This window comes from Limulus polyphemus, unplaced genomic scaffold (assembly GCF_000517525.1).
Source record: "Limulus polyphemus unplaced genomic scaffold, Limulus_polyphemus-2.1.2 Scaffold1764, whole genome shotgun sequence".
NCBI classification, from domain to species: Eukaryota; Metazoa; Arthropoda; class Merostomata; order Xiphosura; family Limulidae; genus Limulus; species Limulus polyphemus.
The window spans coordinates 61,741-76,803 of record NW_013667374.1 but is presented as its reverse complement, the minus strand read 5'-3'; the positions used below and the strand labels follow the sequence as shown (position 1 = coordinate 76,803).

Sequence of the window (15,063 nt, the reverse complement as noted above, 5' to 3'; positions counted from 1 at the left end):
ATGGCCAAGTGGTTAGTGCTCTCGACTTTTGGAATGGCCTGGCATGGCCAAGTAGTTAGTGCTCTCGACTGTTGGAATGGCCTGACATGGCCAAGTGGTTAGTGCTCTCGACTGTTGGAATGGCCTACATGGCCAAGTGGTTAGTGCTCTCGACTCGCAATCTGAACTAAACCATTTACCTACAAACTGTTAAGTTCCATAACACTGTTTAACCGGATCATTAATATTAACCGAAATAATTTTCACTCCATATTTCCAGAAATGTTTGAATCAGCCGTCTTCTTAAGAGCCCCCATGTTTGAGAGCCTATAAAGCTAAAATTGGGTTTCGATACCCACAGTGAGAAGAGCACAGATAACCTATGGTGAAGGTTTGTACTTCACAACAAATAAATAAATTACTCTTTTAAAGAACTATTACTGTCTGAACTTTACTGACCGCCATTAACTGTTCTGCATGAAATAGGCTTAAGTAAGAAGTAACCATTCATTTACTTTCTGTAATGCATATTGGTGAATTGAAGACATTTTAATACTTATAACACCAAATTTGTTATTTTAATTTAGTTTGGCACTCAACGTTTCGCTTTACAAGTTCTTCAGAACCATTCTACTACGGTTTGTGTTTTAGTAACTGAAGAAACTGTAAAGTGAAACGTTGAGTATCCAATTAAAGAAACAAATTAGGTGCTATAAGGTCCTTTATTACTCGAATTAAAAAGTAACTCTTGCGCTAGAATATATAATATATAAATATCCCATTTATAAATCTATGTACATGGTCTATGTATTTACTTCTTGTCAAAGGACATTTTTGGTAGAATTTTGTAGATTTATTAACTTTGAAATGAATTGTTATCTCAAAATGTATTTAACTTTAAACCACAATCTCTTGTTACAGTGTTTTACCTTGTCACGAACTCACTTGTTTTAGTAACAAGTCTTGCACCGACTCACTTGTTACAGTGATTTATAAGACAAGTCACGAACTCACTTGTTTTAGTGACAAGTCTTGCATCGACTCACTTGTTACAATCTTATCTTGTCACGAACTCACTTGTCTTAGTAACAAGTCTTACACCGACTCACTTGTTACAGTGATTTATCTCGTCGCGGACTCACTTGTTTTAGTAACAAGTCTTACACCGACTCATTTGTTACAATCTTATCTCGTCACGAACTCACTTGTCTTAGTAACAAGTCTTGCACCGACTCACTTGTCACAATCTTATCTCGTCACGAACTCACTTGTCTTAGTGACAAGTCTTACATCGACTCACTTGTTACAGTCTTATCTCGTCACGAACTCACTTGTCTTAGTAACAAGTCTTACACCGATTCACTTGTTACAATCTTATCTCGTCACGAATTCACTTGTTTTAGTAACAAGTCTTGATTCGACTCACTTGTTACAATCTTATCTTGTCACGAATTCACTTGTTTTAGTAACAAGTCTTGCACCGACTCACTTGTTACAATCGTATCTCGTCACGAATTCACTTGTCTTAGTGACAAGTCTTACATCGACTCACTTGTTACAGTCTTATCTCGTCACGAACTCACTTGTTTTAGTAACAAGTCTTGCATCGACTCACTTGTTACAATCTTATCTTGTCACGAACTCACTTGTTTTAGTAACAAGTCTTACACCGACTCACTTGTTACAATCTTATCTCGTCACAAATTCACTTGTTTTAGTAACAAGTCTTGCACCGACTCACTTGTTACAATCTTATCTCGTCACGAATGCATTTGTTTTAGTAACAAGTCTTGCACCGACTCACTTGTTACAATCTTATCTCGTCACGAATGCATTTGTTTTAGTAACAAGCCTTGCATCGACTCACTTGTTACAATCTTATCTCGTCACGAATTCACTTGTCTTAGTAACAAGTCTTGCACCGACTCACTTGTTATAGTGATTTATCTCGTCGCGGACTCGCTTGTCTTAGTAACAAGTCTTGCACGACTCACTTGTTACAGTGATTTATCTCGTGGCGGACTCGCTTGTCTTAGTAACAAGTCTTCCACCGACTCACTTATTACAGTGATTTATCTCGTCGCGGACTCACTTGTCTTAGTATAAAGTCTTATTTTATAATAGCAGCATTTCAACAAAAGGCTTTCATCAGGCAGTTATCTATTGTAAGTGATACATGAGACAGAAACGACAACAGTACTACAACAATATTTTCGTTACTAGTCAAGAGAACGTTGCTGTTGGCCAACAATGAAACAAGTGCTTGTGTATTGTTGCATGACGTATTCCAAAAGGTTCATTGATGTTTCATAATACGATAAAGGATTGGTCTTGGTTCCTCAGTAAACTATACTTTTTATTGCACTGTTTGTTATTCTGTAAGTCAGTTCTAGAAACAATACAATTTTATTCTAAGGATTTTAAAGGCCAACACGCACTTAAGATTTCTCAAAAATAGGACCTTTTACAGAAAACAACAAAAAACGCCGTCTATAGAAAGTATTCATGGGAAAACGTTTTTGTTTGTTCGTAGTTAAGCGCAAAGTTACACAATGGGCTATCTGTGCTCTGCCCACCACTGGTATCAAAACCCGGTTTCTAGAGTGGTAAGTCCGCAGACATACCGCTATGCCACTGGGGATGACTTGTTTTTAGAAGTGGCCACGCCAATAGATAGTTCACATAACTAAATAAATACTGATAAAAATAACAACTTCAATGGATTACATTATAAAAATCCTTTTATTTGAAACTGATCCGCAGTATTTATTTATTTATAATATTACACAAGTGTCTAAGAAGTTTATATCAAGTAATTCTCTTATTATAAGCTGTTATTTGTTTTCCGTATATTTCATTACTGATTTTTCTGTTATTTGCCCTCAAGAATTCGTTTCCAGCGCTAATCTTACATCAATGTTTCCATGACTACAACTATTCTTGTTGAATAGTTGTCTCGCCGTCCTAATGCAGCACAGATTCGAGTGTTTTAATTTGTTATCTGTTAGTTTACATTAGGTTACTGTTGGAAGTGTGAAATATAAAGGAATTCAAGGGTTTATTTGATTTTGGTTTTCTTTATTTAAATACTTGTACTAACCGCTGTCAAGAGTACCAGTTTTCTTCAGGCTCGATTTTAAAGACACCTACTTCACACCAGGCTCACTCGTTGAATTGACTAACCTCACATCGTAGTTATAGTAACTAAAACTCTCCTCAGACTTGTTTGTTAAAGTGATCTATTTTACCTCAGGCTTGTTTGTTAACGTGATCTATTTTACCTCAAGCTTGTTTGTTAACGTGATCTATTTTACCTCAAGCTTGTTTGTTAACGTGATCTATTTTACCTCAAGCTTGTTTGTTAACGTGATCTATTTTACCTCAGGCTTGTTTGTTAACGTGATCTATTTTACATCAGGCTTGTTTGTTAACGTGATCTATTTTACCTCAAGCTTGTTTGTTAACGTGATCTCTATTACATCATGGTTATTTGTTAAAGTGACCTATATTACATCAGGCTTGTTTGTTAAAGTGACCTATATTACATCATGGTTATTTGCTAAAGTGACCTATGTTACATCAGGCTTGTTTGTTAACGTGATCTATTTTACCTCAAGCTTGTTTGTTAACGTGATCTATACTACATCATGGTTATTTGTTAAAGTGACCTATATTACATCAGGTTTGTTTGTTAAAGTGACCTATATTACATCATGGTTATTTGTTAAAGTGACCTATATTACATCATGGTTACTTGTTAAAGTGATCTATATTACATCATGGTTATTTGTTAAAGTGACCTATATTACATCATGGTTATTTGTTAAAGTGACCTATATTACATCATGGTTATTTGTTAAAGTGACCTATATTACACATACTCACTTGATTTAGTAACCTATTTTGTAAAAGACCCAGTTATTTTAGTGACCTACTTCATTCACAATGATTAGCTTGCTAAAGTGACTTATCACGTAACAGACGTATTATATAAGTCTTTGGACATTGTTAAAGTACAACTGCTAAATATAACGATAATTAAACAAATAAAACACAAAACAATAATCAAAACACTAATAAACTACAGTTACTTCTTTCTTCCCATGATTTCTGTTTTGTGTTTTATTTGTTTAATTATCGTTATATTTAGCAGACGTATTATAATGAGGCCATTTTTTTTCTAATAACTTTCTCGTAACAAGCTCACATATCTCACACCAAACTTGCTTATTTTAGAGACTTATCTCTTAACACATTCATTACGATGACATATCTCTAGACAGACTCACGTGTTACAGTGACTTATCTCTCAAAAAGGCTCACCTTTTCCAGTGATTAAACTCGTATAAGCCTCGTTTACGAGTCAAACTTTACGTCATAAAGTCTTGTTATAATGATTTATTTTGCACCAGTTTCATTTGTTAAAATGACTTAATTCATATCATATTTATTTTCCACTTATAGGCAGCAAATTTAAGGCACTTTAGGCATAATTACAACTATAAGTGGCCATAAAATTGTGAAGTTTAATAAATTATATACACACAAATTACCAGTTTTATGTGACTGATCACTAACTGGTGAAGTTTCGAATAAGTAAATAACCATGTCTATTGGCTGTCAGTAACAGCTCATTTTGTATTATTGCGAAACCGTCCTCTAACGTCGAAACCTCTGTAAACTAGGGTTACGTTATCACTTCATTCTCTTACACGTTATGTCCTTCATAATAACGTCTCGAAAAGTAAACTTGGAAACAGAAATAAACATTTGTTAACTTTATTTTATATAATTACTAAGTAGCCAAGTATGTTGGTGCGTCCGGAATGTAATTCAGATGATTTGTGGTTCAAGTTCCGTTGCCTGAAAAAAACAGTCCTATACCGTAAATTATAACGCTAAGCTTCTATATTATCGCTGAATATAGTTCGAATAAGACAAAACTATAGCAAAACTAATTTCAACACACACAAGCTTATATCCCATTTGACAGAGGAAATCTTGAGCTACATCTGTGTATATTAAAGCGTTTAAGAGGACCCTACATTGGAGACCTATTTGCTGAAACTATATAACCAGCCCGTAGAACATCCTCTATCTTGTCTCAACAGTGTGACTGTGGTGTTTGCCGTGACTGTATCGTTGTATTTTCATGACTGAACTCGAGTTAATCTCAACTAAAACTTCACATTGTTTGTGTAAGCGGAAACTGAAGTGCGAGTTTGAAAATAAGTTTCACTACAGTTAGTTTTATTCAGGTATGCAGTTAGTTTTCTAGTGTTTTTAAACCCCCAAACTGTGACAAATTTGATAAAAGACGCCTGTATTTTATCAAACGACATTAACTTTATATACACCTCGATTCGGATAATAATAATAGTTTTAGTTTTCAAGTTTATCTTCTCTGTATCTTAATAGCGACATTTAATTCCAATCAGTATCCTCTAAAAATGTCAACATTTATCAAACTAAACCTAAGACGTCTAGCAAAAACAAAGTCCAAATATAGCCTGACGTTTACAATCAAATCATTATAGAATGTTCTACTAAATTTGGAACTATTAGATCTATAGTTCTAGTTATAGCCTGACGTCTACAATCAAATCATTATAGAATGTTCTACTAAATTTGGAACTATTAGATTTATAGATCTAGTTACAGCCTGACGTTTACAATCAAATCATTATAAACTGTTCTTTTAGGTTTAGGACTATTAGATCTATAGTTCTAGTTATGGCCTGACGTCTACAACCAAATCATTATAAACTGTTCTTTTAGATTTAGGACTATTAGATCTACAGTTCTAGTTATAGCCTGACGTCTACAATCAAATCATTATAAACTGTTCTACTAAATTTGGAACTATTAGATCTATAGTTCTAGTTACAGCCTGACGTTTACAATCAAATCATTATAGAATGTTCTACTAAATTTGGAACTATTAGATCTATAGATCTAGTTACAGCCTGACGTTTACAATCAAATCATTATAAACTGTTCTACTAAGTTTAGTACTATTAGGTCTATCATTCTATTTATAGCCTGATGTCATCCATCTAAAATGGAAAGGATTCGTTGAATCTACCACTATTAGATTTATCATTCTAGTTCTAATCTTACGTCTACAGTCTAATAGTGGAAGTACTATAGTAAGTTTTGTATTGTTCGATCCATCTAGAGACTAATAATAAAAGTAGTTGCTCTAGTAAGATTAACCCCTTTAGATCCATCGTTATGTTTATTGGCTATTGTACCCTATTACAATATAGATATTGTAATAAGAATATCATTGTTAGATCCATAGTTATAGTTATAGTTTAACGTCTTCAGTATAGCAATATAAATACTGTAGTAAGAATAGCATTGTTAGATCCACCATTATGACTATAGTTTAACGTCTTCAGTATAACAATATAAATACTGTATTAGGAATAACATTATTAGATTCATAGTTATAGTTTAACGTCTTCAGTATAACAATATATATATATATTGTAATAGGAATAGCATTGTTAGATCCACCATTATGACTATAGTTTAACGTCTTCAGTATAACAATATAAATACTGTAGTAAGAATAGCATTGTTAGATCCACCATTATGACTATAGTTTAACGTCTTCAGTATAACAATATAAATACTGTAGTAGGAATAACGCTGTTAGGTTCATCGTACAGGTTATAAACTAACATATTCAATCAAACTTTAAGATAGTTATTGTATGTTTAGAATTGTTCGATCTATCGTTTTGATTATAGTGTGATGTTTTAACCTTATAGTAAACACTTAATAGTATTTTACCACTTTTACATCAATTCCATAGTAAAAGTGTTCTACTAGATTTACGGCAATAATAATAATATAATAATAGAAGTATTGTTGCAGGTTTACCAATGTTAGATTTATCGTTATAGCTAGAGACCGACGTCTTCAGTTCAATATTGATCACGTTCTAGAATTTTTGTTATTATTAATTTTACTGCTCTGTTTACATTCTGACATTGTTGTATCTGGTTCTATTGTTCTAGTTATGGGCTGCCGTCCTGAAAGCAATAATAAAGAAACGTTTTGTTAGGCCTATATCTGGCTCTATTGTTCTAGTTATGGGCTGCTGTCCTGAAAGCAATAATAAAGAAACGTTTTGTTAGGTCTATATCTGATTCTATTGCTCTAGTTATGGGCTGCCGTCCTGAAAGCAATAATAAAGAAACGTTTTGTTAGGCCTATATCTGGCTCTATTGTTCTAGTTATGGGCTGCCGTCCTGAAAGCAATAATAAAGAAACGTTTTGTTAGGTCTATATTTGGTTCTATTGTTCTAGTTATGGGCTGCCGTCCTGAAAGCAACAATAAAGAAACGTTTTGTTAGGCCTATATCTGGTTCTATTGTTCTAGTTATGGGTTGCCGTTCTGAAAGCAATAATAAAGAAACGTTGTGTTAGGTCTGTATCTGTTATCCTAACTATCGCCTGACGTCTCTACTCTGATCATAGCATAGTTCTAGTAATGGCTAGGTATCTTCAGTTCGAACGACTTAGCTATAACTTGGCATCCATAATAAAACAGTTAAAATATTATGTAGTATTCTAGGTTTTTTCCAAAGTGATTGTTTACTAGGTTTAACGCTGTTAAATAATTTGTTTAAAACCTCAGTCCGACAGCTTCAATCTGATGATCAAAGTGATTGTTTACTAGGTTTAACACTGTTAAATCATTTGTTTAAAACCTCAGTCCGACAGTTTCAATCTGATGATCAAAGTGATTGTTTACTAGGTTTAGCACTGTTAAATCAATCGTTCTAGATAATATCTGACGTCTTCAATGTAATATTAACATTGCTTTCTCTTGTTTTCAGTGTTTTAGCTACAGCCTTACGTCAACAGTCCAGCAATAGATTTTTTAGAAGGTTTAGCATTGTTATTGTTCTAAATGCACTGGCATCTTCTATCTAATAATTAAAATAAATGCTCCAATAAGTTGAACACTATTAGATCTATCGTTCTAGAAGCTTTCTGATGTATCTAATTTAGCAGTGGTAAGAGCCCTGGGCAACATTTTGAGTACCAGTGTTTATTTGGTTCTCGACAAAATGCTTATCATTCCACAGTACCACATCGCCACTTATCTGTGGACGGATATGTAAATTGATAATTTCCTTAAAAAGATATTCGTGTTGTGACATTATTAAACAATGTATAGCTAGTTGAAAGACACAACATTCCGAGAACGTGATCCTTCGATGTTTTCTTATAGAAGCGGGAAAAGTTGCACAGCAGCGTTTAGGATCGAAACCATATTTTAAACCATTCTGATCTAACACCCTTATCCACGAAGTGAAAGCTATTATTTCGAGAGAATCTTGCGACCCCAAATTCCGTTGCAATAAAGCTTGGTACCATTTAAAACATGATATGAATTTAACCAAAATTCACTGGTTTATGAGTTTCTAGGTTTTTATCATGAGAAAAATGATCAAATGACCTAAAATGCACCACTTCATTTCAACGCAATGCAATTCCAATGGTCTTTTTAGTCTGCTTAAACGCGGTCTTGAAAGCGGACGACCACGTGAAGAGAACGGCCATCGAAAGCCCTCTATATAAGCTATATATAAGGTTATTTTTATCACTACTGTTAGAATTATCGTGATCTGTGCAAACTCATACTTGTAAACATAGATATATTTTCCATTGTTGTTAAGGATATTCTGATCTGTGCAAACTCATACTTGTAACCACATATATGTATTCCATTGTTGTTAAGGATATTCTGATCTGTGCAAACTCATACTTGTAACCACATATATGTATTCCATTGTTGTTAAGGATATTCTGATCTGTGCAAACTCATGCTTGTAGACAAGGGTATCTTTTCCATTGTTGTTAAGGATTACCATGATCTTTATATATATATATATATATATATTGTAGGTAAAAGTATTGGATTATCGGAATTGTTAAGATTTAGATTAATCTTTATGTTGTGTAATAATTATAAGAATGGTTATAACTAAAATCAGTTAGATGAAACAACATTTACGTGTACACCATTTAAAAACTTTTGTTAAGGGCTTTACACGTCTTGACGTTTATTTAAGTACCATTAATAGCGAAGCATAAGGCCGATTATAAAACAAAAAATATAACCTTGTATTACTTTAGGAATTATCTTGACTTCAGATTATGTGAGCATTAATGCTGAGTGTAAGTAAATTTACTGAAGTTACAAAAGCCCATATTTAAGTTTTATTCTTTTTTTTCTTTTCTTAAAATGTGATCCTATACAATATATAATATTTTTCTGAGTTTTATTCTTTTGTGTCATCATCATTCATGGGTTCTTTCTTTTCTTCCAAATTAGTCTACTTTACTGTTTATACGTTAAGAATTTCCTGAATTTCTTATATATTTAGTTTCTGGATTAGCTTTAGCCTTAGAAGATTAGATTATTTCACATCAAACTTACCAGGAAAGATTTAGCTAAAACAGTCCAGAACATGATGGTTACACTAATCTTCGTAATTCCTATTAAATTAAAAGAGATAAATCTATTGAGTTACTTTTACATTTGGGGCGTAAATTTACACCATGTTAGAACATATGATTTGTGGAGTTATCATCAGATTTACGCTAATTAGACATTACATATAGCTTTCTACCATATCGTCCATCGTAAGTTAACAATATGTTTCTAACTGTTAATGACACATCATCCATCGTAAGTTAATAACGTATTTTTAAATGTTAACAGACGACATAATCAAGTTATTATCGAACATGTCCAACACAAACAGAATTTAAGTATTTGACTTCTAACAAAGCGTTAATAAGAGAGTCATTGTCAGACTTTCCATAATCAAACAATGATTAAACATTGGACTTCTAACAAAGCGTTAATAAGAGAGTCATTGTCAGACTTTCCATAATCAAACAATGATTAAACATTGGACTTCTAACAAAGCGTTAATAAGAGAGTCATTGTCAGACTTTCCACAATCAAACAATGATTAAACATTGGACTTCTAACAAAGCGTTAATAGAAGGTCATTGTCAGACTTACCTAAGTCAAACAATATTTAAGCGTCTGACCTCTAACACATCGTTAACAGAAAGATTATTATCAGACCTGCAAACATTATATGGATTTAAAATTACATTAAAATTCACACTGTTTTACATCAAAAGATGATTTGTAGAGTTATCATCAGATTTACCCTAATTAGGTATTAAACGTAGGTTTATGACTGTTAATAGCAAGTTATCCATCGTAAGTTAAAAATATGTTTTTAACTGTTAACCAAGCGATATAATCAAATTAATATCAGACATGTCCCACAAAAACAGTATTAACAAAGCGTTAATACAAGGGCTAATATCATTTTTGTTAATCTGACAACATTTCGATTTTCAGATGTTAACTAAGTTTTAATACAAGGACTAATATCATTCTTACTTAGTCTGACAACATTTCGATTTTAAGCTGTTAACAAAGTGTTAATACAAGGAATAATATATCTCTTGTCTTAGTCTGACAACATTTCGATTTTCAGCTGTTAACAAAGTGTTTATACAAGGACTAATATCATTCTTGCTTAGTCTGACAACATTTCGATTTTCAGCTGTTAACAAAGTGTTAATACAAGAACTAATATCATTCTTATTTAGTCTGACAACATTTCGATTTTCAGCTGTTAACAAAGTGTTAATACAAGTATAAATATATCTCTTGTCTTAGCCTGACAATAATTTCAGCTTTTGATAAAACATCAATATTCGTGTGTTAGTCTAATAACATGTCAATTAGCAGCTGTTAACAAAGCACTAATAACATGGTTACCTTCAAACCTATCTTAGTTGAGAAGTGTGTAAAAATTTCGCGCTTACAAAATGCTTAAGTAAAAAGAAAGTCCATAATTAGCAGCAGCGCCACCAATTTTCACCTCAACCGGTTAATGTAAATCACAATTAACCTGCATGTTAGCCTGGACAACATACGTTTCTTGTTATGACTTCACAAAGTCTAACCATTGAATAGTTTACAAAACTGTGCATTGGCTTCTTTCAAAGAAAACAACTTTTACCTTCGAAACTGGTGAATATTGATTACTTGTTGCCCAGGTCAGGGGATTTTTTAGCCTGTGCTTTGTGTCTCTGTAGTTCGTCAGAAATAAGTAAATAAATCAGATTTTGAATAGTAAATACAATTCTTTCTTTCCTCGTGGGCTTTTCTAAATATACTGAAGAGATCCGTGGGCTATTTTATATGTAACTTTCTTTATTGTTTCAAAGCACTTATGATTCTTTGTTTTTCTAGTCGACACTGACCCAGAGAATGAAGTCTCAAGAGTATCCAGCACTAACAATGAATCGAATGACCAGCCTGATAATAGCGACAAAGCGTCAGAAGGTGACCGCTTGCCATCAGGAGATAAAGAAGGAGCAAAATCTAGCAAGAAGAAGAAGTCCGCCACGAGTGAAAACAAGGCGGGAAAACCTCGCCGAGCTAGGACTGCGTTTACTTACGAACAGCTCGTGGCTCTCGAGAACAAGTTCAAAACAACCCGATATTTGTCAGTATGTGAGCGCTTAAACCTAGCTCTGTCATTGAGACTTACTGAGACCCAGGTCAAAATCTGGTTCCAAAACCGGAGAACCAAATGGAAGAAGCAGAACCCAGGAATGGACGCCAATAGCCCTACGATACCTCCCTCCTCTACATGTAACCTATCTAACGGGTACCCAGCCATGCCGCACTATCAGCCACCGGCCACGGCTGGACTTTTCTACGGCTCTCAGTTCCCGTACCTTGCGGCAGCCGGCGCTGCCGGTCTCCCATACGCTATGCTGTCTCCCGCATCGGCTGCTCAGCAGTTCGGAGTAGCTCACTCTTACTTTTCACATCTAGGCCGCTCGTGAATTTGACGAGATGACCGCAAAAACTTTAATGGTGCAATGTAAACTTAAATACCCAATGAATTATTTATGATTCATATGTAAATATGTCTCTACCTATATAACTACAAAATCATCACGGCTCGTTTATTGGGCTTTCTCGCCGTGTCAGTGATGTTTTAACTTGAAAGAAGTTAACAATCAATATTTCTTTCTGGACAAAATACTGCAAGTTTGGTGCCAAATAATTCTCGTGTTCTGACAGTTTTTCTTCCCTGGTTGTCAAATTATGGCTGCGCAAGTTCCGCAACAACCGACAAGGAACGTTCTTATACGGCAACAGGTAATGGCCGTCGTTGACCCCCACCCCCACCCCGCTCTCCCTTGGTTACCCACGTCATAACCTCCATGGAGAAAGACGTGAACTCTCTTGATTTTCAGCGACTTGATGAGGATGATGTGTTTGTATTATTTGAATTAGACCGTTACTATAGAAACCGACTAACAAAACGGACCTGCACGCCTCGGTATAATTACTTATTTGTGTTAATTTCGTGACGTAATAGCCTCTAAGTGTTCCGCTGCCAATAAAGTAATCAAGGACGTTTACTTCGGACTGCGCGTGTTTGATACACTAAACACAGATGATTTTAAGATACACTTTTCATATTGTGCAAGTGTTTAGCAATGTACAAGATCGTTAAACATAAATAAATCAAAATATATATGGTTAAAGAAAGAGTGAACCAGCTGTTACTTAAAGGGTAGTTTCCTGACTACCAGTATGTCAGCAAACAATACTATTACCGTGATCGGATCTTTATTTATATATATATAGATATAAATGAGTCTGTCTTTTTCTAACTAGTTTTACTTCATCGGTTTTCTTGCTTTCAAACTTAGCTCCCTGCACACAAATAATCTCTTGGCAGAAGTGTTTTTAAAACATAAAACAGGATCCAAGCTTCAACAACTTTAGAGATATAAATATAGCATTGTGTCTCCCACGCTGTGTATTTTCAGAATACGTGTGTTTGTATTTCGTAGGCTTATGGGTTCAAATGCTGCGTTTTCAGAATACGTGTCTCGTAGATTGTGGGTTCTAACGCCGTATTTTAGTGCGTGTTTCACAGGTTTGGGATTCGAAAGCCATATTTTCAGAATATTTGGAATTTCGATGTTTAAACGTCTAGAACTTATAAGGTAATTTTGTACAGCGTCATTAATTCTTTTTCCCACATAGTTAATTATGAAATACCAGTACAAAAATAGAACGGAGTATTCTTGATAACTTTTACATAAAACAGTTCGACGGTGTGTTTGCATAAAGTCTGTTGCTAAACTGCCTATCCAAATACTCGCACTGAATTCTCAGTCAGTTAGGCCTAGCTCATTAAGGTTCACACTATATATGGTGTCCATAATGAAGTTTCATTCATACTATATATGGTATCCATAATGAAGTTTCACTCAGTTAGTCTTATCTCAGCATAGATGCTAAATTTGATGTCATTCGTTAAACCTAATTCACACGCTTTGGTACGTACGTTTTCTACCAAATCTTTTTATTTTAAGTATGCTAAATGCGGTTAATCAGAAATACAACATTAGCACTCTAACGTCCTTTATACTTGTACAAAACATACTTAATGTGTGTTAATGTGCTCCATGTGTACACAACGCTTGGTTTTCAGCGTCATTTAAAAACTTTTGAAGTGAATAAAAAGGTTGTATTTTTAGACCTTTGTACGAAATTTTCCGAGTCCCAATGGAACGCCGAAGTACAGTACTTATAGACGAGGGAAAACGCCTAACGGTAGTTATAGCGTGTTAAATAACACAACCCAATCATCGTACTTGTACTACGTATACGAAGGTCGAAAGTCAACACATATATAAAGTGCTATATAAAACTTCGGTATATTTATTAAAATCAGAGTTCCAGGAAAAGTTCTCTGTCTTTGGTTATAGATTAAAATACAATGCAACTGATATCTACGTGTCTTTATCGCACTGGTACTTATTCTGTGATTAGCTGTTAGTGAGTCCATTTCAGTGATTACTCATATAGTTGATACTTTCTTTTTAATGATTTAAAGAACAGATTGACATTAAATTTAACCATTATCTTGAAAAATCACAGTCCATAAAACGTGTTCATAGCTACGAGAACTGTTAATGTTTTCTTTGGCATATTCTATTCAGCAGTTTTTCAGGAATGTTTCCGACCCTCCAGCTTTGATGACCCAATTTCTAATGATGATTTTATTTGGTTCTCCTGAAACTCGTGTTCCCCTTATTTGAGGTCTTCCCACTACCCATATAAGTTGTGTTCGTATGACCTGCATTTTTGTCTATTTGCTTTTAAGCTAGGATTGGAACATGTAAGTTTCATGCTGAATAATAAACGGTATGTAATATCAATATTGAAAGTGGTTTTGATTGAGGACTCGTGTTTTGTTTAGCAGAGTCTCTAATGTAAGCTCTACTTTGCTGATGGTATTGAAAATTCAGGCCTGTACCAGGCCACGTAGCACCAAGTGGCGCGTGCGACAGCTCCTTTCTGACCTTTTTAAAACAAAATGAATAATTCTTAAATAAAACCGATCTCCACTAGCATCGTACAAACGATCATCTAATATTGTCTTTTTAAGATATTTTCTAAGCTGATTATATATATATATATATAATTTTTTTTTGCGAAACATCTTATTTTGTTTTGTAAACTATGGATCATCTACTTACTTATGTGTATACTGATGTAATATAGATTTGTTTATTAAAGATATTAGACAAGAAAGTTTTAGCTCGTTTGTTTTGTTAGTTTGTATCATTGACTTAACAAGTCATAAACCGTTGACTTAGATGAGAGAAAATATTTCGTGGTCATTCGTGACGTTTGTATAAGAACACACGTGTTTCGTGGTCAGTCGCGACATTTATATCAGGAGATACATGTCCGTAATCAGTCGTGACACTTACCTCAGAGCACACACATGTTCCGTGATCTGTAGTGACGTTTGTATCAGAACACACGTGTCCGTAATCAGTCGTGACACTTATCTCAGAGCACACACATGTTCCGTGATCTGTCGTGACGTTTGTATCAGAACACACGTGTCCGTAATCAGTCGTGACACTTACCTCAGAGCACACACATGTTCCGTGATTCTGTAGTGACGTTTGTATCAGAAC

At 34.3% G+C, this 15,063-nt stretch overlaps 1 protein-coding gene across 1 annotated transcript in view; it reads left to right on the top strand.

Annotated features, from left to right (window-relative positions):
- The window catches only part of LOC106464864 (homeobox protein slou-like), a 30,601-nt gene extending 16,020 nt beyond the window's left edge, over positions 1-14,581 (top strand). Inside the window, exon 2 of the mRNA XM_013925022.2 lies at positions 11,291-14,581. Within this exon, the coding sequence (XP_013780476.2) occupies positions 11,291-11,892 (602 nt within the window). The 3' untranslated portion in view covers positions 11,893-14,581. The remainder of the gene's footprint in view (positions 1-11,290) is intronic.
- The last annotated feature ends 482 nt before the right edge of the window (positions 14,582-15,063 follow it).